At 35.7% G+C, this 25,829-nt stretch overlaps 1 protein-coding gene across 1 annotated transcript; it reads right to left on the minus strand.

Moving 5' to 3' along the window:
- Positions 1–5,479: 5,479 nt before the first annotated feature.
- LOC111983211 (mannosylglycoprotein endo-beta-mannosidase) lies at positions 5,480–15,874 on the minus strand (the record flags this gene model as incomplete). Its single annotated transcript, XM_065778795.1, has 10 exons — positions 5,480–6,604; positions 7,040–7,267; positions 7,355–8,023; positions 10,470–10,674; positions 10,762–10,931; positions 12,323–12,553; positions 12,866–12,914; positions 14,574–14,632; positions 14,777–15,004; positions 15,644–15,874. Coding segments are annotated over 10 exons (2,868 nt in total), but the record flags the coding sequence as incomplete, so codon positions are not given.
- Between the last annotated feature and the right edge of the window lie 9,955 nt (positions 15,875–25,829).

Here is a 25,829-nt window from a genome sequence, read left to right on the forward strand (position 1 = left end):
AGAGTTGAAAATATATACAGCAGCAAAGCAATTTAGTTTTTTATTATGGGTGAATAAATTTTAGAATTGTAAAAAGTAAATGTAAATAAATAAAAGAGGGATTTGGAAATTGGAAGAAGGTGTGGTTTTAATTTAATTAACAAACACTCATTCAAACCCACGCCTGTTCTGTTTTCTTTCTTTGTTTTATTTAACATTTATGGATGAATTTGGGCGTGACTGAGCAGCAGCTTAAGTAACGGAGTTAATGAATATTAGATGCGAATGTTTTAACTTTAAAGGGCTTGCTTGCTTGGGTGTGGCGTGATGAGAATTGCTGCTTTTTTCTTTGAGTTGAATATATAGCAACAATTTTGTTTTTAACTTTTATGGCTTTGTATGAATTAGAATCAGAGATAGAATGTAAAAAGTATAAAAAATAAATAAATAAAAAAGGGATTTGGGCGTGACTCACCACAGCAGGTTCATTAGAGTTTGATCGTGAATTCTTTAAATTAATGGCCTTGGGCTTGGGTCAGTTTGGTGTGGCCCGTGGGTATTTATTTATTTATTAATTTGTGGGATTTTTAATATTTAACAAATATTCATTCAAGCACCCTATTCTGTTTTCTTTGTTTCTTTTGCTTTCTTGGTTCATACGGTTTGGGAGCCTTGAGCAGAGGAGGAGGATGCACTGAATTTGGGTCTAACTCAGTACGTGTTTGTTTCGTTTCAGTGTGTAATAAATGAGTAACTAAAGAAGTCGGAGTTGGATTCAATGTTTAATGGCCTTTTTATTTAACAAAGATTCAAACACCCCCCCAGTTTTCTTTGTTTTTTCTAGCTCCATATGGTTATGGAATGAGATGTGAATGTTTAAAGGGCTTGGGTGTGGCCTGTGGGTATTTTCAATTTTTTAATATGAACACTGAAAGGCATAAAAACTATTGTAAATATTGGAATACTTTTAATTGATTTTCATTAAAAATTAAAGTTATTTATTTTTGGGGAAAGAATAAAAGTATTGTATAGATGGGAATTATTTTACTTGATTTCATTAAAAAAAAAATGTGATTAAAAAAAAAAATGGAATGCACCTAAAAAGTTAGGAATAAATAGTAAGAATGCTTGCACAACAAAAATTCAAACTATGTTTTTAATTGATCCTCCATTCTTGTTAGTAGAAAAATTATAATTTTTTTTTCTTTTTTTTTTCTTTTGTTTATGTCAATATCCTAAATGGTTGGAATATCATTTTCATTAGTTAGGAGACAACATCAAGAAAGATCGCTATTGTTTTAGTATTTCTTCTCTTTCTATGTGAGTCATAAATTGAAGCTTGTAAAAGTTATATATTGTAAGCTTTTATTTTAATTTTTTATCATGTTTTTCCGACCTACCATTTGCATTGAGCCACCAAATCTTGACAAAAATATATTTAATTTTTAAAACTTTTTTTTTTTTTTTTTTTTAGCATATGTGCTAGTGCTAGATGGGTGCTCAAAGGGAAACCAATTATGGCAATGCCATTCCCGAAATAGGGGAGGAAAAATTTTGTGGCAATGCCATTGCCGAAAATGGGAGGAAAAAAAAATAGTGGTTGCCGAAATTTGGGGAGGAATTAAAAAAAAAAAAATGTGCTACGTCCACAATATTTTTACAACATTTTCACAACAAATCACAAGTGATTAGTTATTATTAGTTTAAATTTGAATTTAACACTGAGATTACTTTTTTAATCCAACAATAACAACTAGTAACAACCTGCCACTTAGGATCTGTTATAAAATTGTGTGCAAATATCATTTCTCAAAAAAAAAAGTGGCAATTGATTTGTGGCAATGGCATTGTCGAAATAGAGGGAAAAAAAATTTGTGGCAATGGCATTGCCAAAATAGGAGGGAAAAAAATTTGTTGCAATTGGTTTGTGGCAATGCCATTGCCGAAATAGAAGGAAAAAGAAAAAAATTTGTTTGATTTTTGGCAATGGCATTGCCGAAATAGAAAGAAAAAGACATTGGTTGGAACTGTTTAGGTGCTGTTGCAATTTTCTTCTTTTGTTAGTGCTGGTTGAATACGGACGAAATGGGTAACTATTTTTTTTTCTATAACTATTTAGTTAGTTAGCCCGGTTCAGAAACAATATTGATTAGTAGCACCTCGAGTCTCAGAAAGTCGAGTTTGGATCTCGAGTTTCTAAGACTCGAGGTCTATGTGGCGTCTACGTGGCGTCTACGTGGACCTCGAGTCTCAGAAACTCGATTTTTAAATAAAAAATCTAAGTCCCTCTTCTATCAACCAAAATACCCAAAAAAAAGAAAAATTAAATCACAGAGAGACAAACCAAAATACCCAAAAAAAAAGTTCAGATCAGAGAGAGAGAGAGAAAGAATCTAGAAAAAGATGCTGAAATACCTGTGCTCATCAGAAAAAAAAAAAAGAGAAGGCCGGCAACCCCAGGCCGGCGCAACCGGCGCCGCAGCGCGGCCAGGGTCGCGCGCGACCTAGGGCAGGCGCGGCCAGGGTCGCGCGCGACCCAGGCCTCGCGCGCGACCCAGGCCTCGCGCGCGACCCAGGCCTCGCGCGGCCAGGGTCGCGCGCGACCCAGGCCTCGCGCGGCCAGGGTCTCGCGCGACCCAGGCCTCGCGCGGCCTGGGTCGCGCCGACCCTGGCCTCGCGCGGCCTGGGTCGCGCCGACCCTGGCCACGCGCGGCCTGGGTCGCGCCGACCCTGGCCGCACTGCAGCCCCGGTCGCGCCGGCCTTTCTGGGTTTTCCTTTTTTTTTTTTTTTTCTTCTGGCTTGCGGCTTCTTCCTTCTTCTTCGGGGTTTTTTTTTTTTCCTTCATGCTCTATTTTTTTTTTCTTCATGCTCTAATTTTTTTCTGGTTTCTTTTGTGGGCGTGTGGGCTTAGACCTCGAGCCTCAAAAACTCGAGTTCCACGTGGGATGCTACGTGGAACTGGGGCAGGTCAAACTATAAAAATCGAGCATTAAAAACTCGAGATATGAGCGCATAACTCGATTTTTTGAGACTCGAGGTGCTAAAAAAAAAAATAGTTTGAAAACCTTGACAACTAATTATATTGTTAGCATTTTATGGATAATTACCCATTTCGTCCGTTGAATACCCGGCAAGGGAGCCATTGTGCTCGAACCAGAGAGGCTCTACTGGTTGATACTTGAACCAATCGAATTACTCTAGCATCCTTACTTTTTGGGTGGTGGGTCTTTCGGATGGATGTATGAATGGCTATACTTTGCTTCTACTTTTATGTGTCTATAAGAAGAATTAATCATCCATAATGAGTGTTAACAATGACTCATAAATTGTAATAAATTGCCAAAAATCAAACAATTTTTTTTTTTCTTTTTCCTTCTATCTCGGCAATGGCATTGCCTCAAACTAATTGCAACAATTTTTTCCCCTCCTATTTCGGCAATGCCATTGCCATAAATCAATTGCCACTTTTAATTTTTTTTTTTTTTTTTTTGAGAAATGATATGTGCACATCATTTTTACAACAAATCCTAAATAACAGATTGTTACTAATTGTTATTGTTGGATTAAAAAAGTAATCTTAGTATTAAATTCAAATTTGAACTAATAACAATTAATCACCTGTGATTTGTTGTGAAAATGTTGTAAAATTATTGTGGACGTAACACTTTTTTTTTTTTTTTAATTCCTCCCCAAATTTCAGCAACCACTATTTATTATTATTTTTTCCTCCCATTTTCAGCAATGACATTGCCACAATTGCCACAAATTTTTTTTCCCCTATTTCGGCAATAGCATTGCCACAATTGGTTTCCCTTTGGGATAGCAGGAATTTCGGTAATGTCATTGCCAAAATTTAAAATTTTCTCTCTCCGACTTTTTCACTTTCTCATACTTTTGTTAGAATTTCGGCAACACCTTTGCCGAAATTTACTCTCTTTCCTCAATACCCTAAATAACTTGAAACAGTGCCCATAACGCAAATAAACTCAAAATTCAGCAATATTCAGCCAAAAGACTCAATAGAACATAGCATAATTTTGGTTGGTTTTAATTATGTTGTGCCTTTTGTGCGAGATAACTTGCATTTCCTCTAAAGAAATTGTTTTGCTCCCAATAAGTTTAGTACACCAATGAGTCAACGACATCTTAACATAAAACTTGTAATAAGACAGTCAAATGCTAATTATATCTTATATTCAAAAGGTTCTATTAAAATATTTTGTGTGATTCTATTGTAATGACTTAAGAGATATGCATAATTACTTCACTTTCTTTTATCATATTTTTATGATATTAATTTATAAATGTCAATAAAGATGTTTATTATTAGTTAATTTAACTAGCTGCTTTTAGAAAGGAGATTAGTAACTATAGTTAATTGGCCACTTGAACATATTAGTACATTTAAGAATTTTTTTTTTTTTTAAAATTAAAGACAGAATTTCTACTTTAGCCTAATCTAATTGTATGTGTGTGAAGCTCCATTCTGGAAACTTGAACCCCGACCTTTGCCCCCTCACATCTCACAAGCATTTATATTTGTAGAGTGACTATCACACTAAGGGTGCGCGGTAATAAGAATTTAGTTTTAACACAATTGGGCTTCGTTTTTAAAGGTAGTACAAATACTACTTAAGCTTGTTTTTCCCTTTTTTGTCTTTTGTTTCCTCTTTCCATTTTCTTTCTTTTCCAAAATTACAAGTATTAGATTGATGTAGAAAAGAAAAGTGATATATCATGATACTCTTTCATAAAATTATAATAGGACTATCATTCCTTTATTCAAAAACATTAGATAAAGGAAAAAAAACAAAGGAAAAAAAAAAAATGAAATCTAGGTCTATAATAATTCTTACCATCGTTTAGATTCTTTCCTAATAACCAAAAAAGAGAAAATAAGAAACAACATCAATTATTCTTACCATCTCTTGAAATTCTTTTCCAATAACCAAGAAAATATGCCACAACATCAATATTTGTTACCGTCCTTTTAGATTCCTTTCTAATAACAAAGAAAATAAGATTACAATATTAAGACAAAGATACTTTGAAGAAGCACACTTCTTTGTTTCTTTGCGTACAATCTACTCAATCATTTTACTAATAGAACAAGAAACTGAGATTCCTATTGAAGTTCAAGTTTCATTTTACACAAAAAAACAAGTTGATATCAAGTAAAGAATGTAGCTAAGCATGCTTTAGTGTTTGCTGGTTTTAATTCTTAATGCACATTTTTCACTTAACCTAGGTAAGCCAATGCAACTCAAGACAACAAATTCAAGCCAACAAAACCTCCAGCTGAAAGCCAATCCAGGCAGGGAAGCTTAGTACAAAGCCAATCCAATTTAATCTGTGAAATGCAACAAGGCAGCTTCTTATTTGTATGGTTTCAACTTTTAATTGAATAAACGCCCTTCTCTCCGTATCTTTCTTTCATTCCATCACTCCCTTAATCAAGATATATAATGACATTAAGTACTGAGAAAACACACATAAAAAGGAAGCAAATGATAAAAAGTTCCATATCTGCAAATCATTTACACATGGAGTTAACACTTAACACCATATATTATAAATTTGAAGGTATTTCACCTAAGAAGAACTAGATAACATTGGCAGGTTCTCTCAATTTGTTTAGCTGCTTCATTCCCAGTATCAATGGTGAAATAAGTGACAAATGTTTCTCCGACCAAAACAGGACAATTAAGTATATTTCCAGCATTCCAGGAACTTGTGATAATGATTTCCTCTGTAAAACTTGACCTCAATAGATTTTATACTTCCACAAGGTTGCAAACAAAATTAAAAGAGTATTATTTACCCAGTTCAATGGACAGTATGCCCACCATGGTAATTCCAGCCATGAAGCGTAACTCGAGGTGTGACACCCGGAGGGACCTTAAAAGTGATCTTAATGGGCATAACCTCTCCAGGCACCAGCGAGAAATAGTTGTCCGAGTAATGAACAGGAAGAATTCTTGTGTCCTCTCCTTCCTTGTGGTCTGTCTTCAATGCATGAACAGAAAAGTGAAGGAAGAAAGCAACTCCTACATCGGCCCCATTTACTTCGGTAACCTTCAAACTACCATTTTCCTTTGTGAAACATCTGAAAATCCTCTGGAACAAACCAACCTCATGCTTTTCATCTGTCCCACTAGTTGCAGGTTCCAGTGAGGCCATATCAAAAGCACCATTACCTTGCTTGGCTGTGAAATTGTTCATATATGTTAAACTTCTAGAGTCAGCTTTCTTGGCCACGTTTTCAACATGCATTTCAATTTCATAAGTGGACCCTTTGATGAAAACCTTGGATGTAATCTTGAGGGGTATTTTTTTCCTTCTGTATGGCTCCAGAAGCTTGTAATCTCCACCAGACAGATGCAACCAGTAAAAGTTCCTAGATAAAATACCAAAGTCTGATGTGTGGTAGAGTTTGAGGAGAAGGAAGAAGACCGGCTTTGGGTTTTTAGACTTTGGATACTTCATCTCAACTATGGGTACTGTTTTTTTGGCTGGAGCAGAGAGATTTTCAAAAACTTTGTAGTACGGACATGTACCTTCTAGATCCCAGACCAAGGCTTCAATAGCTATGTTGGATAGTTCCTCAGACGTAGTATTGACAACCTGCTTATGGCAGGATCAGAAAACAATTGTGAAGTTACATACTATCTGTGGATGGGATTATTTTAAATAGCATCAAGTACGAAGAATGTCTTCTAGTAAAATGCATTAGTTTCGTATATGTCCTCTTCTGAAATATTCTTTAGTTTAAGAAACACAAACTTGGATTACAGCCACCCCTCTGGTCTAAGTGGTCTTGTCAAACCACACATAAAAAAACAAAAAAGAAAATCAGCTACGAGAATATTTGCAAGATTTTTTTTATTAACCTTTTATTTTGCTCTGTCAAAAAGAAAACATCAGTTTTATTGAATTCAAAAGATTACTCAGGCTCAATAAGTGATCTATGAAAAAACTTCATCGGATATTAAATATTCATTGAATTTCAAAATCCAATCCAAACTCATAAATTATAACTCTTACTAGTGCAGAATTTACCTCTATAAAATATGTAGCCAGATTCAGCTGGACATGGATTGGCTCTGCAGCACAGCGACAGCCATAGAAACCTGCCGTTTGGTCTAGGAGATGATCATAAAATTGACCTCTAAGACCAGTCCAAGGGTTCTGTGTCTTCCAAATCAGGACGCCAGTGTATTTACTCCACATACGGGAAGTCCAGCCCTCCAGCAGAGCTCTATATTGAATGTAGTTAGCCAGCTGAGCCTGATGATCATTTCAAGTTAGGTCACCACAAAAAAAGAAAAGAAATGAAAAAGGCATCTAGAATTGCTATGGAAAAATTTGATTCACCTTTAAACAAAAATCATCAAGATCCTTTGGGGTTCCATAAAGTTCAATCTGATCAACACATTTTTTTGGCTTTGAATAGGGAATGTATTTATGGTATTCCCATATTGGGTTTGGAACTTCTTCCGTGTAGCCATTTGGAAGCTTCTTAAACAATGGAATCTGCCAGCCTTCTTGAGGCATAGTTGCTCTGATAGTCTCTGCAACAGGTATTCCAACAGATCCAACCTCAGGATTGAATCCATGGCTGTAAAAGTCATTTTTAAAAAATGCTTCAGGATTTTGGATTTCATAAGGGCCATCAGTGAAGCCCCCCTTTCCATCTGCAAACCCATCCCACAAGGATCCTTGGATGTAAACACGTGTACCATCAAGATATTGGCTAGGATCTTTTGACACTGCAGATAAATCTTCAGAAGATTTGCTGATTTCATTGGAGTTTTCAAAATAAGGATGGAGTCTCAGGTCATTTTTCAAAGCTTTGTTGATGTCATCTGGTGGAACTTGCTCATTTCCACCTACCCAAAGAGCAAGACTTGGATGGTTCCTTAGAAGCTTGACAGTGTCTCTTGCACATATCAAGAAAAGATCATGATCCTGGGGACCATTTGGATTTGATACCGGGTCACCCCGTCCATCAACGTCTCCAGTAATCCAAAACTCTTCCCACACCTACAAAAATCAAAATCAGCCATATGGCCCAAGTTATACTAGAGTAATTTAATTGTACAATAACTTGAATATTAAATCCAAAGTAGCATATTGGAATCCTTAGGTTTGGTTAGCCTCAAGCCATATTTAACCCTGTAGACAGGTTTGGGTCTCAAAAGGATGAAACATTCAAAACAATGCAATGCAGAATTAGAAGTACCAATACTCCTACTGCAACATACCAAACAGTAGACAATGTCAACTAATTTTTTTGAGAAAAACAATGCCGAAATAGGTTAATTGCAATTAAAAAATACAACTGAACTCAACAAAGCCATTATCCTAAGTAATTTAGTTAAATCATTGATAATGGAAATAAAAGATAGAATACAGAATGAATGCATTCACTAAAATCTAGACATAACTTTGGGGACAAGATATAGAAAATTTGATTAAGACAGTATTTAATTATGTAAACAAAGACCACTGTGCTGACTAGTAAGGAGTTCTTTATTTAAGTTTCAAAGCATTCGAGAACAAGAGGTGGCTAGAAATATATAAGGTCTAAGGCAGAGGCAATCAGAAAAGATAAAATAGACAATTGTCTAACTGAGTGTGTAGCCTTAAATAGAGGTCAAGGTCAAACGATTACGATAATAATCCAAGTAGCTGACCTGAGAAATTAGAAATCAAGCAGTGCTGACTTGTACCAAAGAAAATTAAGAATTTTCTTGCAAGCACAGTCTTGCTCATGTCTTAAATTGTTCCCACAACATCAGTTATGCTTGTTTTTAAATCAAATTTGAAACTTCAAAAAAAGTAAATGAATTTTGCTTGTGACACACTATTGCCACTTTGTCAGTACTCTACAATTTAAGGTAAAAGCTTTGTGGACAATTTAGGTCAGAGAAAGCTAATACCCTAATAATTTTGAAAAGCAGTATAAAAATCAACAATGCCATAAATTTATGGTAATTTTCATCATGGGACTGATTTTAGTGATTAACTTACCATCAACTTATATAGTTACAAAATTACCATCATTCTCAGGAAAGTACTGCAGTTTTTTTTTTTTTTGATAGGCAACAAAAAAATATTATTAATAATCATAGCCAACCCAAGTACACTGGAATGTACTAGAGGGGCAAAAATCAAGAACCCAAATTACAAAGATCAAGTAAAATAAGTGCTGCAGATTATAGTTGTTAGCTTTTTTCAGTTATAAAACTCTCTACAAAACTTTCTTGGCACAGCATCCTACACTGCAAGCATCCCATGACAATACCCCTCAGTATAAAGCCTACAAATTTTGGTAAATCTGAAAACTTAGATGTTCCAGAATTTGTCCCAATCTTACTATTACCCACCCACCCATCCCCCCCCCCCACCCCCCCAAAAAAAAAAGTAACACACACACACCTATATAGATATGCGCGCGCGCACACACTCAGTGATAGTGTAGTTTGAATAAGAGGTCCACATAACATGTGCCACTAGGGACTATGTCCCATTGATAGTCAGTTAGCTTTGTTTCTGTTAAGGAGAGTAGTTCCTGAGGGGTCCAGATTACCTCCCATCGATATACATACTGGGACATCATTCTAACTCAAAAGTTTCATCCAATTGGTTAGCGCCCAACTATATATAACAACCCTTCAATTTCTTTACTTTTTCTCGATATGGGACTCAACCCTCACACATGCACTCACAATAGATCTCCCCCTCCCATGTGATCCTCTACCACGTCAACCTAGCTTCCCATTGCATGTGAATCTTTCACAAATCAAGAGTGTTACGGATACAAGAGTTGCAACAAGTGCAACGAGAACCAAATTCACACGAACTGCATCAAAGCCAAGCCACTCATTCAAAATTTCAAACGGAAAGTTGAACCATAACTCTAATAACAATTTGTTGGGTTGAGAAGTGTTCCTGGGGTCCACCAAGAGCCCATAGATATATATTGAGGTACCATTCAAACCCAAAAGCTTAAGCCAAAGGTTTTAGACCCAACTATGCCCATCAACTGCTCACTTTCATTACTTTTTCTCTTCATGTGAAACTCAACCCTCACAAATGCACTAAGAACAGTTGCTGACTTTGGTATGGTTTGTTTTTCCTCTTCCTGCTGTGTACAAGAAAGAAAATAGTACTGCCTAGTCCTATTTGGTTGGGTAGTCTCCACAAGAAGTCACCAAACCAACTTTGTAGTTATCTTTGTTATTTGTAAGAAAGAGCTCGTTAGGTGTATTTGGGGTTGGGTTTGCAAATGCTTTGTGCTACTATTGTAGTTATCCTCAATGCCGCCCATGGACATATTGCTAAAGCTGAACCATGTAAGTCTCTATCTCTATGTTCCCTGTGTGGTTTGTTTGTTCTATACTTCTATTTCTATTTTTGCATACACCCTCCATAATTGTTCACACACGCATACAAAGAGAGAGAGAGAGAGAGAGAGAGAGATCACCAGAAGTCCATAAATATCACAATAATGATAAAATTCTGGCCTCTCAGCCAATCCACCACCCCAACAGCGAATCATATTAAAATTCATATCAGCATGAAACTTGACGTCTGTTTCATAACGTTCCTTTGAAAGACGTAGTAACCCATCTGACAATATCCAATTACCACCACGGATAAAAATAGGCTGTCCGTTGACCTTGAACAACCTGTAAAGCAAAAATTTATAGACTAGATGTCATAATATCAAAATAAAAACCTATGTAAAATGTCCTAGAAGGCATATAAAGCAATACCTTCCACCTGTGGCACTATCAATATGGCTCTCAATTTTTCGGAAGCCAAATAGATGACTCCAAGCATCAGACTCTCCATATCCCTTCACATCAACAGTAATATGAACATTGTACAAGGATTGTTTTCCCATACCATTCGGCCACCATAAGTCAGGCTTGTAGAAGAAAAGCTGCAAATTCATACCATTATCACCTACAACAGAAGTATTGGAGAGCCTAAAACTGGATAAAAATGCAACATATTTGAATCCATAATAATCGGATGCTCCAAATGCTCAGTAATCAGAAATTACACATCTCTAGATACCATTTTGGATAATTCCAGGCAGGGATAAGTAACAAGGCTATATTCCTTCTATTCTTCAGGCGCAGTATGCAATTTTTTAACTTGGGGGTGGAGGGGGTCATTTATGCTTTTTCGCCTCTTTTTAACGGTGATAAATTACCTATTCTCCCAAAAGATACGCTTTTGGAAAATGGTGAATTTATCACTTAAACATAATTCTAACACTCCCTTTCACATGTGGGCCTAAACTACAAATGCATATCATTAAATGAGAGGTAGAGTAAAGCCAAGGATTGAACTCAAAGTCTCCTGCTCTGATACTATGTTATATTACTAACTCTCCAAAAGTTTAAACTTTTGGAACAATCAGTAATTTAATAAGGTATCAAAGTAGGAGGTCCTTAGTTTAATCCATATTTAGGATATGATTTTTAAATGGGAGGTGGAGTGAAGGAGACAAGGATCATATTCAAGACCACTTGCTATGATACCATGATAAATTACCGATTCTCCCAAAAGCTTAGGCTTTTGTGAAATGGTGAATTTAATCACTTACCCATAATTCTAATTTCTAATAAATGGTAATGTACAATATCAATGAAATGAATTCATTACCTAAATGTACAATACCATTGTATGATTTTGTAAGATATTGAGAAGGGGAAAAAAATCTAACTTCAATAACCGAATCATAAGCAGAATATATGAGTGTCATAGACAGTCTACATAGATTAACAAGGAAAACTGTAGAGGCCAACAATAGTTCAGCTTTAAGACGTGCTCTAGCAAAAATCTGGCAGTTGACAAATATGTATGTGTGTGTGTGTGTGTGTGTGTGTGTGTGTGGGTATGCCAAGTTTCAAAAGCATGAGGAAGAATGTATTAATAAATAGACTTCTATGATAAGTATTATAGGTTGCATAAGATGCTAGAATAAGTCAACAAGTCTTCTTCATCTCAATTGGGAAGAAGGATGTAGATAGCTCACATAGCCTAGATCCTAAATGTTAACAAGCCAGTCTAATCTTCTTCTTCTTTTTATAAGTTTGCCGGTCTTATCTTGTTTTTTGATTTTCCATACGGGGATAATCCAATGTGGCATAGACTTAAAATTGTGCTAAAGATACTACGAATAAAAGAAGTTTGCTCTTAATGGTTGATAACTTCTTGGTAAAACAAGAGTATCTTAAATTTTGAATGGCTTAAGAAAGAGTGGCAAGCTGAAAGAAGACTATTCTAAATAAAATTCGCATAAAAATGAATGCTATCACTGACCTCAGGAAATGTATATTGCACTTGTGATCCAGCAGGGATTGACAAGTGTTGAGTCTGAAGATGCTCTACTAAACAAATGTTTCCCTCAATTCCCGTTGTTACTTGGATATTCAAAGAACACTCAGCAACCCAAGCACTTCTATTTTCTAACTCTGTTGTAGCATGCAAATATACCCTCTTGTAATCGTCAAAAAATGATGAAACCAAGTGGGGATCAATTATTTTCACTGGCTGCATCAAATAATAAAGCATCAGTATCTGAATTATCTAATTACAATAAGCATCGAAGTCACCTGAAGGAACAAAAGCACCACTAAATATTGAAATTCTAACTCAGAAAGAATTGCATGACCACAAATAAAAGTTAATAAGGAACTACACAAGAAATCTACACTACATGTTTCATAACCATGCATATGTACAGCTTATGAGAGTACTATTAATGTTTACACTACTGCATTCATTTAAAAGTTCAAATGTCATTAACATGATATTTTATTGCATGTCTATTGTTATGGAAGGAAGTTATGCAATATAGCTCACCCCAGTTATAGATACAGACACCTCATCCCATATGCCAGTGTTCCTATCCCTGTAATCATAGAAATGTCAAGTACTTAGAAACAGAATTATTTTGCTTTGATATATTCTATGAATATATGGTTCATTCAACTGGCAATGGAACATATGGATAGGTTACAATAGGACAAAAACACATTCTTTAATGCAAAAGACACAATAAGAAGTGAGTGTACATGGGATTTCCTTTCCTTTATCATGGGAGGATGCATACAGAAGTTCCAGCATCATGTAACTTCCCCTTTCAAAACCCTTTTTTTCATTAGTAAATAATTCATTAAATAGCAGAGGTGCAACCCATTTGCAAGGGAAGTATGCAAGAGATGCAACAACAATTATTAATGAAAATTACAAAGATCAAGCATCTAAATTAGAAATGGAAAACTATCCTAAAGCTGATATCCACTCACTGTATACACTCTATATTATATGTCCATATTTTGTTCTTCCAGGTCAAACTTAGTTAACAAGATTGTGTGTCCCTTAAAATTCCTGACTAGTAAGTCCACCCATGCTCACAGCTAATCTCTAAACTTACCGTCAGCAGTTCACCAATGCATTGGTCCTTTTTTGTACCAAGACACCCTTACATTTATTCTCATAATTCCTCTTTTTTACTCAAATGCAGAACTGCCATGAATGAGCTGCATTAACTACATAAGAACGCAGTTATCAAAATGGCCAGTTGTGAATGGCTGCCCCCCAATTTTTGATGCAGTGTACATGGAGGAAGAGGAACAATCGGAGTTTTGACAACACAAAGAGAACCATACCTGATCTCAAATTCATTTTCTTTAGAACTTTGTTCGATTGGATGTCAGTTTTGTCTAGTCTTTCTTTATGTTTTGTCATTGATTTGATAGATTCATGTACTCTGTATGATTGATTGTATGGTCTTCTATTGTTTACTCCTTGTATAGTTGGGTAACTCAACATTTTATATCAATAAGAATTGCATTACTTTTCAAAAAGAACAAAAAAACTACAGAAGAATTATTTATATACTTGTGATCCATTTTCAACCGAATCATTCTCCACCGCATAACTGATCTCTCAATGATTTATCACACTGACACTATTCACTAAAAATAAGTTTCAAATATCTATAGACAGTTACTTGTCTCATTTTGGTTCTGATAGGGAATTTCAAATAATTTCTTATCAATATGCAGCTACTGTCTCTCATCTTCCAACACGAAACTAGAGATAACAATATCATTATGAAAAAAAATTAACCACAATCATTGGGTCATGCCACGTGGTGTTGTGGATCTTATAGCAAGTTGGTCAGGCAGGAATTGTATACTCAAAACTAAGTTTCTTTGCAGTATGATCCCTCATTGTCTTATGTGGGTCATATGGAGGGAGACGAATACACATACTTTTGAAGGGGATGAAAGGTTGATTCATGAGTTGAAACTTTTCTTCCTTCATACTTTGTTAGAATGGGCAAATGCGTTGGGTTTTGTTACCTTCATGTCTCTACCTGACATGCTTGATTTTTGTACCTTCATTATTGTTTAGATTTTTTCTTTGTTGTCTCTTAACACACTACCTGTGTGCCCTGTTTCTTTTTTGTTTTTCTTTTCGATGTTTTTCAATTTCAATGAAGTTTATTACTTATCAAAAAAAAAAAAAAAAAAACACAGTCAAAGGTAACAAACATAGTCACCTTATAGGAGCCATCCAATCCCAACCCTGAACATATTGTGTGGCAACATCTTTTCCAATCTACCATGAAAACACATTATTGTTAGATTGCATGTCTTCCAAGCATATCAAAATTAAGATTTTTACTTCATCACTCCACTCGCATGGGATCCAAATCATAAGTGTAATTCTAAAATTAAATAGGTTTTGGATTTAGCTATAAACCTCATGGTCACCACCTTGCCCTCCCTTAGGGGGAATTCTCCCAGGATGATCTGGTGGATGAACAAGAACAGCAAGCAAGTTTTGACCATCAGGATGCAGAATATCAGTGACATCGAGAGAATGCCTCTGAAACATCCCCTTTGGCATGACCTTTTTGTGCCCATTTAAATATACTTCTGCAGAATAATTGATTCCACGAAAATTCAGATCCAGGTGCTGATTTCCTGACTGCAAAAGGACAAGCAATTAGACCCTTTTCTCTTTTTCTTCTTTGTGTGTGTGTGTGTGTGTGTGTGTGTGTGTGTGTGTGTGTGTGTGTGTGTGTGTGTGTGTGTGTGCGTGTGTGTGTTGGGTGGGGGGGGGGTGGTCAAATTTGACACTGAGAAGTAGAAAGACTTAGGAATTGCCAGATTCAAGACAAGTTTGATAAATTTCAACACGATTTGAAATGTCAAAACCAGATAACAATTTCTAGAATTTTATCCTTTTTTTTCTTTTACTTTTTTTTCTTGGTAGGGTACTCATGTACCCAAGGGGATTTGAAACCCCAACCTCACTCACCACCCATACTTATTTGTGTTGGAGGTGCCATTTGGCCCAAATGGCATTGGCAAATTCCAGAAAAACAAAAAATTTCAGACCATCTTTTGGTTAAAATCTGACCCAATAACACTGACCAGCTACCCAAGTACTGACAAATTACAAGAAAATAGTTCACAAAAGGTTGGCCAGGAATAGGCATTGTCAAGTTGAATTTATAAGGAATGCAACCAAAGGAAATCTTACAGTTTCAAAAAAATTGACATGAAAATCATTTCAACGAGTATAAAATCTCAAGAACATATTTCATGTTAGTAAATTGCGTACCAGCTTACTCTGAAAAGTTGTAAAAAACCAGAATGTGTAATACTCTCTCCCAGAATCAGCAATATCTATAATTGTCTCATTTTGCAGCCCATAGAAAGGATCAGGAACGACTTTGTTCTCCACCAAAGTTGCCAAAACACTGTCAATCAAATCACCGTTAGCCTTGACTGATTCAAAAATACAACTTTCATTTTCTTTTTCTGCCCCCAAAGTCTCCCAACAGCTATAACATAATCACGAGTATCTATAGATACAACACTTGCCAACCTTTGTTTCTATGAGCAATAGTGAATGTTATTGAAAAATAATTTCTACAAGTATGATCAACAGAGGCATAAGTAGTGGATGTTATAGAACAAAAAACTTTACAATTATAATTAATAGAGCCATAAATAAACAACAGACCAGCAGGGAGTGCAAGTAAAATATGACCTCCTAATTCCAAAGTAAATGTTTATGAGGTAACTTGAGCAGCTATATCCCATGCTCAAAACACAGCAAACAGAAGAATAGTACACTGGTCTTTTTTCTTTTCTTTTTTTTGGAAAAGTAAGAAAGATGTATATTCAAAAAACTACTTTATGCAAAGAAGCACAAAGCATATCGAAGATTACCAAAAAAAAAAAAGAGAAAAGCAAAAACAGAGGAAAAAAAACTAATTACAAAGAAAAAGAAAGCTAAGGAACAAAGGGGGAGATTCACTAGATGTGAGTCCCCAAGCCCTAGACCAATCAAAAGGGGAACTAGAAAAAAGAGCAAGCAACTGGTCATTGGATCTATCTAAGTCCTCAAAAGTCCGCCAGTTGCGTGCCCTCCAAATGCACCACATCAAACACAACGAAGCTAACTTCATGCTTGACAGTTTATGTGTCGAACTACTAATGAACCTTATTCAATTTCTTAATACCATCTGATTTTCTAATTGTAAAGCAATATGCAACACTTCACATCTCAAAAATTACCACCATACATTTCGTGCTGTGGGTAACCAAACACAAATGACAAAACTAAATAAGTGTAACCAATTCAACACATTATTTACTTTTTTTGTTTCTATTGGCGAGATTTACATTAATTTCATGAATTTTAGTGAAACATAAGACCAAATTCTTGCAATTACAACCATCACTAGAATCCGTCACTGTAAAATTTATGCCAAATATGGTACAAAAGAACTCCACAAAAAAAAAAAAAAAAAAAAAAATCTCCAATACACAAATTTGAGACCTAAATCTCATTCAAATTCTTCATATAATTTAATCTTACAAGCACACAAGACTACATTGATACACATGGCTTCACATTTCAAAAATTCTAACAATACATTTGGTTCCTACCCTAGCCAACACATTTTTTTACTTCATCAAAAATTGTGATGAGTAGGGTAGAAACCAAAATGTATTGTTAGAATTTTTGAAATGTCAAGCTGAAATGCATTCTTCCTACCCTACCCAACACATAACTTACAATATCCAATAAGTTTAACCAATCCAACCCATTACTTACATCTTGGTTCTTATATATAAGATTTACATAATTCCAAGCAATTCAATGAAACAGTACACATATAGGATTGGGCTCAATTCCTTTAACATAAGTCACACCACTTAATAACTTATTTATCATGCACGCCAAATTCATATCAATCAGGTGTCATTTAATATCCAATCCATAAACCCATCCATTTACTAATATACGTCACAAAGACCCCTTAAAACACTAAATCTATGAAGAATTTACAAAAGAAACAATTTTTTTTTAATTTTTTGTCATCTTGATATTTGATGAGCACGACAGTTAGAAGTACACATAACCCAATACCAGGTTTGACAAAATACTTTACCAATAAAACGATATTACATTTTGTAAGTTGTAAAAATAATTAAAATTTGGCATAGAGAATCAAACATTTTAACATGGCGATGCTTGCAAAGCTAGGTTGGATGGTGGCTTTGAACAAAGATAGCCTTTATGTTAAGGTGCTACTGGGTAAATACTCCCATAACTCAGATTGGCCAAAGGGAGGCAAACAAAGAAGGGCCTTGCGGATATGGAAGGAGATAGAAAGCACAAGAGATATTATTAATAGCGGGGCTTGTTATATGGTAGGCGATGTTTTAAGCACCAATGTATGGAAGGATCCATGGATCCCATGGATTGAGAATTTTAAGCCAAAACCTACAAATGGTGATGTTCCTAAAATAACCATGGTGGTGTCAAATCTTTCTGGAACAAACGGACAGTGATGGAATGAAGGGCTAATCTCAAGATTGTTTGAAGATAAAGCATGTGATGTCATATGGAAAATTCCTAGGAGATTTCCCAAGCCTGACAAAATGATTTAGCTAGCTATGTGATAGGACCAGGGAGGGGAGTGATAGGATGAGATGGAAGGTAAAGAGTAACGGGGAGTTCACTGTGCGATCATTTTATGAGACTTTGCAAGGGTCACCTCCTATGCCTTTCCCTTGGAAAGGCATATGCAGGTCCAAGACTCTTAGGAGAGTTTCCCTTTTTGCGTGGACGGCAGTTTTGGAAGCTCAAAATTCACAAGAAATTGAAAATGTTAATGTGGAGAGCTGCTGTGGGGGTATTACCAATGTGGCACAACTTGACACGCTTTTTGGAACTTGAAAACACAACTTGTCCTCTATGCAATTAGCTCTGGCTGGAATTTTATAGTTGACAACTTTCAGACTGAAAATTTAAGTTGACCCTTCTAAAGAACCATTTGATGCATGTATCCCAGGAGAAGATTTCACCTTGTTCACAGCAGTATCAATGGACTTCATATGGAAGCTGTGTAACAGAGTGATCTAATGAAGAATGAATCCACCTGAGAGATATTCCTCATAAAGTGAAGAAGCTATGGGAAACCCAGGGGAATCTGGGTAACTAACCTCTAAAATCAAACTTTATAGTTAGTTGGCCCGGTTCGGAAAGAATATCAGATAATAGCATCTCGAGCCTAAAAGGATCGATTTTCGGGAAAAAATCGACCCTTTAAGAATCGGTTTTTATGTTTTGACGTGGAAAGTCGCCTACGTGGAAATCGAGTCGTATAAACTCGGTTTTTTATATAGAGCCTTAGAAAGTCGATTTTAGTGCCTTGATATGCCACGTATACGCCACATAGATCTCGAGACTTAGGGACTCGGTTTACTAAAAGTGAAACCGAGTGTCAGAAACTCGATTTTTTAAGGGTAATCACCATCTGACACGTGGTCTGTGTCCCTCTCCATCAAAGCAGACAGACTTCACGTGTTGACTGTTCACTGAACTCTCAGTCCCAGCATCATACGTCCTGTCTCTCAGTGCTTCAGTTGGCATTTGTCTCTCAGTGCTTCAGTTGGCATTTGTCTCATATGTTCACTGCATTTTTCTCATACATGTTCACTTTCACATTTACTTTCACCTGTGAGTCTTCCCTCTCTCACTCTCCCTCTCACTCTCATACAATTCCAGCATATCCTCATGTCAGGTAAGGGTCTCACTCTCTAGTTAGTTGTTAGTTATTAGTTGTTGGTTGTTTGGTGTTTGGTGTAAGGGTCTTTAATTTATTTATTTATTTATTTTTTTTTTTTTGCTTGAGTATGAAATTATAATCATTGATTTGGTGATGTAATTGCTTCATTTTGGTTTTGCCATCTACTAAAAATATCAAATGTTGCTCCAAAAAATAAGAGCTGCCCCTTACTTTGGTCATTCGCTCTTTTTTGTCCACTTCGGTCCACTTCGGTCTCTTAAGTCCACTTCAGTCTCTTAAGTCCACTTCAGTCAATTCGGTACATTCAGTCCACTTTGGTCATTCACTCTTTTTGGTCCATTTCGGTCCCATAGGTACACTTTAGTGCATTCAGTCCAATTTAGTCTATTCGGTCCATTTTGGTCTATTAGGTCCACCTTGGTACATCCAGTCCACTTTAGTCCACTTCAGTCCATTCGGTCTATTCAGTCCAGTTTGGTCATTCACTCTTTTTGGTCCATTTTGGTCCTATAGGTACACTTTAGTCCATTTAGTCCATTCGGTCCATTTTGGTCTATTGGGTCCACCTTGGTCATCGAGTCCACTTCGGTCCACTTCAGTCCATTCGGTCCATCCAGTCCAATTCGGTCCAACTTAATATAAATCATAAGAAAACAAAATTAAAATAAAATAGTCATTTAACATAAACGTGTAATGTGATAAAACCACTGATGAAAGGTCTAGACAAGATGTGGCTGAAAGTTGGTCTGAAATGTGATTGCCCCAACCTGCAAAAGAATAGTGAATCAAAAGTCAGTTTTTTTTTTCCCAATCGCATAAAGAAACACTTCTTCAAATTTAATCTCCAAAACCTAAATTTACTATAATTTGAAGTATCAACCTTCACATATAAGTACAATGAAAAATCAGCCTTATTTTTAACACATATCAATAACTGAGAACTTCAGAGCAGCAACATATTGTATTTTTATGACCTCTACACAATTTTAAATTCACAATTTAAGCATCCATGTAAAAAAACAAACCGGGTGAAGAAAAAATCCCAAAAAATAACTAGAGCTTTCTCTCGTGATTAAAACAGAGTACCATCACACCATTAAACATAAACTCAATCAAAATTTCTAAAATTTCTATAGACTTGTGAACAATTGCATCTCATCATAGGAACAACCAACAAAGCACTAAAATTAAATCCTCAGCAAATATAAACAAACCTAACAACATAATTCGATTTCCACAAACCAATTCAATCTCAAACAACATATATAAAGTTTCTCAAAACAGAACCCACAAACCTACTAAAATTAAATCCTCAGAAAATATAAAGTTTTGTCCTTTTTTAGAAATTCAAAACAGAACCCACAAACCCACTGTTTCTTGGCAACCAAACGGTGAAACCCATTATATATAAACATTGTTTCTCACCTTTTTTTTGGTTTTCACAGACTGCGTAGACTGATCAAAGCTCTGTGAGTGAGATTTTTCTACTTCGGTGGACTTTATCAAAGAGGCCTGAGACGGTACACCTCGCTGTGCCTTTACCAAACTCTTCGCAGAAGAGGGTGACTGAGGGTGACTGAGTGCAGACTGAGTGAGAGAAGAGGGTCACTAATGGTGGAGAGGGTGACTGAGAGAGGCACTGAAGTGTGAGAGTGAGACGGAGAGGGAGAGTGTGAGTGAGAGACCGTGAGACTGGAGAGGTGAGAGAGCTCTATGAGTGAGACTGAAGAGGTGAGAGATGAAAGACTGTGAGAGAGGCATTATTTTAAAAAAATGTCTCTGATTTCTCTGATTCTTCACACATGCCAACTGAAACAGACAAGACAGGTGACCATACTAAAAATCAAGTTTTTGAGACTCAATAACCGAGTCTTTAACCCTCGAGATCTAGTGTCGTCCACGTCATTATCATCGCCAGGTGTAGTCCACGTGGATGCTCGGTCAGAAATCGACTTTATAAGACTCGAATTCCTCGTGTACTCCACGCGGCAGTAGACCAGGTCGATTTAAGAAAACCGAGCTTGAAAGAGTCGATTTACTTAAGCGAAAATCGAGTCTGATAGACTCGAGATGTTACTAATCTATATACTTCGTAATCGGGTCCAACTAACTGTATAGTTGTACAGTTATGGTTAAATACCAATTTCGTTCCTTAGATCCTAACCGTAGACTTTAAGTGTCTGATATTGCTTTTCCACAAAAAAAAAAAAAAAGTGTCTTGATATTGACAGTTTATTTAATACTAGTGCTGTACCGGTTATCGTTTTAGCAGGTCAAGTAAAACCGAAAAAAGGAAGAGAAAAATCCGTTTGGGTTTGTTCTCTAATCTGATTTTAGGGTTTTTTTTTTTTTTTCAAAATAACCAAATTCTTCAAACAATTTCATTAGTTAGTAAGGTTTTGAAATTATATAGCAATCTAACAAATCAAGTGCAGAGAACTCGATTTTGTTGTGCTAAATTGAGTGAGAAGAGGTCGAGTTCCATGGAACTTAGGTCTCCAAGACTCAATTTCCTTACCAGGCTATAAACTTCATCAGACCAAAATGAAGATGGGGATGGAGGAAACCAAATTAAAAGACCTAAACATCGAAAGACCCAGAGATTGTTTCTACTATGGAAACCAAACGCAAAAAACATAGAGATGGGTTGCAGAAAACAAATGAAGTTTACCTCAGATGGGTAAAACAACACTTTTTAAACCATAAGTAAGCAAAGTGATTTCAAGCCAAATCACAGGTAAGTTTACTGTAATTACCCCTAATATTTAATATGATTTTATATATATCGAATGCTTAAACTCCTTAATTTGTTATTATAATGAACTTACCCCAATTGTGTTAATATTGTCCACTTTGAAACTCATACCCTTCATAGTTTTGTTCTTCCACCAAAGCACCCAATAGCGAGAGAAAAAGGTCTCTATACATTAGAGGGAGATCATTCCTTACGAGTACATTCCCATGTGCTTATATAGGCAATGTGGCACTTTAGGATTGCTTCTCCCTTTAGTCCTTCACAATCATGATTTTGAGAATATATTGAATGCTTGATCTTTCATATAGTATGCCAATTGAATTATTTGCTTAATCATTCATATTCAATCTATTGTACATCTTGTTTAAGTACTTTATTATTTTATCTTCTGATTAGGTGAGTTGACCCTCTAACCTAATTAAGTTAAAAATAATCCAAGTTCATATAATAAAATATTATGCAGATCTTTGAATCCTTAGTGTTTTTCTCCATTAATTTCTCTCAAATTTATTTTGCTATTTTCATTTGTAGTTTTGATATTATCTTGCTTCATCTTTATTGAAAAAACAAATAAACAACTATTTTTGTTTTTTGCTTAATAAGGGAAGTTCTTACATTAGTGTCAATCATTCCTCTGCAGATCAATTTCGGACTCAACAAGGAATTATTACTTGTGATAATCTAGCATTATTTTAACTGCAGCAAAACTTAATCTTAAATCTACTGTTACCTCATTTACTATTCATGGACGTGACCACACTCAAACTCATTGACTTTTCTACTCTTGATATTGTCACACGAACTCCTTGCTCATGACTTCAAGAACCTCTTGAAATTTGATCTCTATAACAAACCATGGGATCAAGGGCGGAGGGAGGGGGGCCAGTAGGGACATGGCCCCCCTTGACTTTTAAAAATTCTTCCTCCCTCTTGTATTTTCGATAAAACAAATAAATAAATTTGGACATAAATTTTAGTAACGGCCCCTATATTTTTACGAAAAACATGTAATGCATTTATATATATATATATATACACACACACAAGATATAAATTCTACTCTAGCCTAATTTAAGCGTATATATGTGTGAAACTCTCTCTTGGAGACTTGAATCCCGCCCTTGTCCCCCCACAACCCACAAGCACTTATACTTGTGAAGTGACCATCATGTCAAGGGCGCATGGTGGTAATGCATTTATATAGTTAATTAACACAATTTTTACTCCCTCTATTCTCTTATGCCATACATAGCTCATTAAATTAAAGTGTATATAATGTATCCACACATAATTTAATTATATTTTGTTTTTATTAAATCAAATTGTATATTTTTAGACATGTCAAGACTTAACCTTTTTTTTGGGCAAAGATGTAAAGACTTATTTAATGTAAATACATTTGTTTACATAATAAAATATCATATCTTAAATCAAAATTACAAACATTCCATGTATAAGTAATTAATAATTAATATATATTTAGCTTCCCCCTCTAAATAAATTTTTTGGCTCCGCCACTACTTGGGATGGTTTTATGGCTTCAACCTTAATCTACACTATGATTGCAACAACACTTTAACCGTATTGATTTTTCTCTATTTGCTTTTAAAACCATGGGTGGATGCTAGGTTTTCTCTCTGAATAACTCAAGTTATCTAGCATCTACAACCTAACTAAGAGTCTTGTTTAATGGGCATTTATATAGGCTCTCTACTTAGGGTTACAAAAACCCACTTGTATAGCAAACTTAATTAATATTAAGTTACATCAACAATTGAATATGCAATTCTCGATCGAGGATGTACTGAGATTCTAGAAGCATCATTTCTTCAACAGATCTTAGGTCTTACTTGACATATCTATCTATTTAATTAATTGCTAATTTTTCTGTCTTCCGTAATTCAGTTATCTTAATTAAAATGAAAATTTTTAAAAACATAACTATCAACACATCCTCACCACCTGGCACCATCACCATCTTTTGTTGACACCACATGGCCCACTACCACCCCCAACATCCATCGTCAGCCCCACTAGAAATTAGAGATGTGTTTTACACTGCTAGACACAACCATTCATCATCACCATTATTGGGTATTGGTATTTGTTTCATTGGCAAATGCCATCATCTCTAATTAAAACCCGTTAAGAGACTTGAAAATGACAAGGAGGTGGTGGGTACCCATCATAGATTTGAAGAAGAAACTTGTTAGTGCGATGGTAAAATTTTCACCACTGCATACTCTTGATGCGATGATCACTCCATAATTATAAGTGCTTGTGGGGTGTGGGGAGCAAGGATCGCTGTTCAAGTTTCTGAGAGAGAGCTTCACACACATATACGCTTAAATTATACTAGAATAGAATTTCTATATTGTATAAAATAAATAAATAAAAAAGAATATAATGTGGTAATTTTATGCTCTAATTTTTTGTTGGAAAAATGGTTTACTAGGTCATGGACACTTACCAAAAACCATTAAAGTGTGAATGAGAATTTGATTCCATAAGTGCCGGTCAACAGCCTTATCCATTAAATAAGTTGTGCAATCTCTTCTTCACGTGTAAGTCTCTGCCTCTTTATGAGTTTCAGGACCTTTCCATGGATCAAGAATATTAACAATACTCCTTTGTTGGTTTTTTTTTTCTTTTTTCCCAAGATCATTTTTGTGGGTTTTATGGGCTTGCTTGGTGTAGTATACTATCACCACTCCAACTGCAAATGGGACTAGTCCCTGCTATTCATTTGCGAAATACACTTAACCCAAAAGATCTAAACCCAATGGGTATGAACTCAATTATAGTATATTAATAACTCATTTTTCTTATCATTATTCAATGTAAAACTTCACTTATACATATACACCTAACAATACATTTATTATTTAATGACCTTGTTCACAAAATCACATAAAGGAGATTATTTGTGCATATAATTCCAACATTTTTCCTGTCGGTAGTGGATGGCCTACAACTTATCAACCTATTAGTTGAGAATGAATAAAGACTTTGGAAAGAACGAATAAAGAAGAAACATGAGACTAAAGACTATTGTGGATTTCTTCTCTAGGTTTTCTTTGTTTTGTTTTTTTGGCAACCTATTGAAGGTGACAAAGTGGTGTCAATGAAAAATGGTGGTGGTACCGATGGAGGGATGTGTTAAGTGTTAACTGTTGTAACTGAGTTTTATTTTTTATTTTTTTTTATTTTTTTTTATTTATTTATTTTGAGAGAGAGAGAGAGAGAGAGAGAGAGACGGTAACTGAGTTAAGAATGGCAAAAAAAAAAAAAGGTTAAAATTAATTAAATAAATAGACATCTATAAAATTTTTATTTTTGGAATAACGAGAAGGCAGAAGAGAGATTTGAATTCCTTTTTGTCTTTCTTTTTCTCTCTAGGTTCTTTTTTAGAGAGAGTCGGCAGCAGCAGCCATGTCCTTGATGCGTTTCAGATGAGCTTGCCGATGTTTGCACCTTCGTCAACTATGCACATCCACATCTACATCTGATAACACCCACCTCCTTTTGTCTGCCTTCAACGAAGACACATTCCACCACCACTTTTTCTCCATCCCAATAATCCATGATTCACTCTCTCTGGGATCCCCCACCCCACTCTTCACACTCCCTTCACATCCTATGGGTCTCACTTCTTCTCGATATCTCAACCCCTTGTTCTGCTTTCACGGCCCTAACGATCACAACCCTATTCTCACCTACAACCCCACCACCCAATAAACTCTCACTCTTCCTTTTGATCCTCCAATCCCTGCTGCAACTGCAACTACTTAGGACGTCAAAACCCATTTTGGCTTCGACCCTATAACCAAACTCCACAAAATCCTTCGTGTGAAATGGATAGAACCCATTCCACAGTCAATTCCTAGAGTTATTAATATGGAGTGCATGGTTTTGACACTTGGCAAGGGGTCTTGGAGAAAGAT

Source organism: Quercus suber, unplaced genomic scaffold, assembly GCF_002906115.3.
Source record: "Quercus suber isolate HL8 unplaced genomic scaffold, Cork oak 2.0 scaffold_191, whole genome shotgun sequence".
In the NCBI taxonomy this organism is placed as follows: domain Eukaryota; kingdom Viridiplantae; phylum Streptophyta; class Magnoliopsida; order Fagales; family Fagaceae; genus Quercus; species Quercus suber.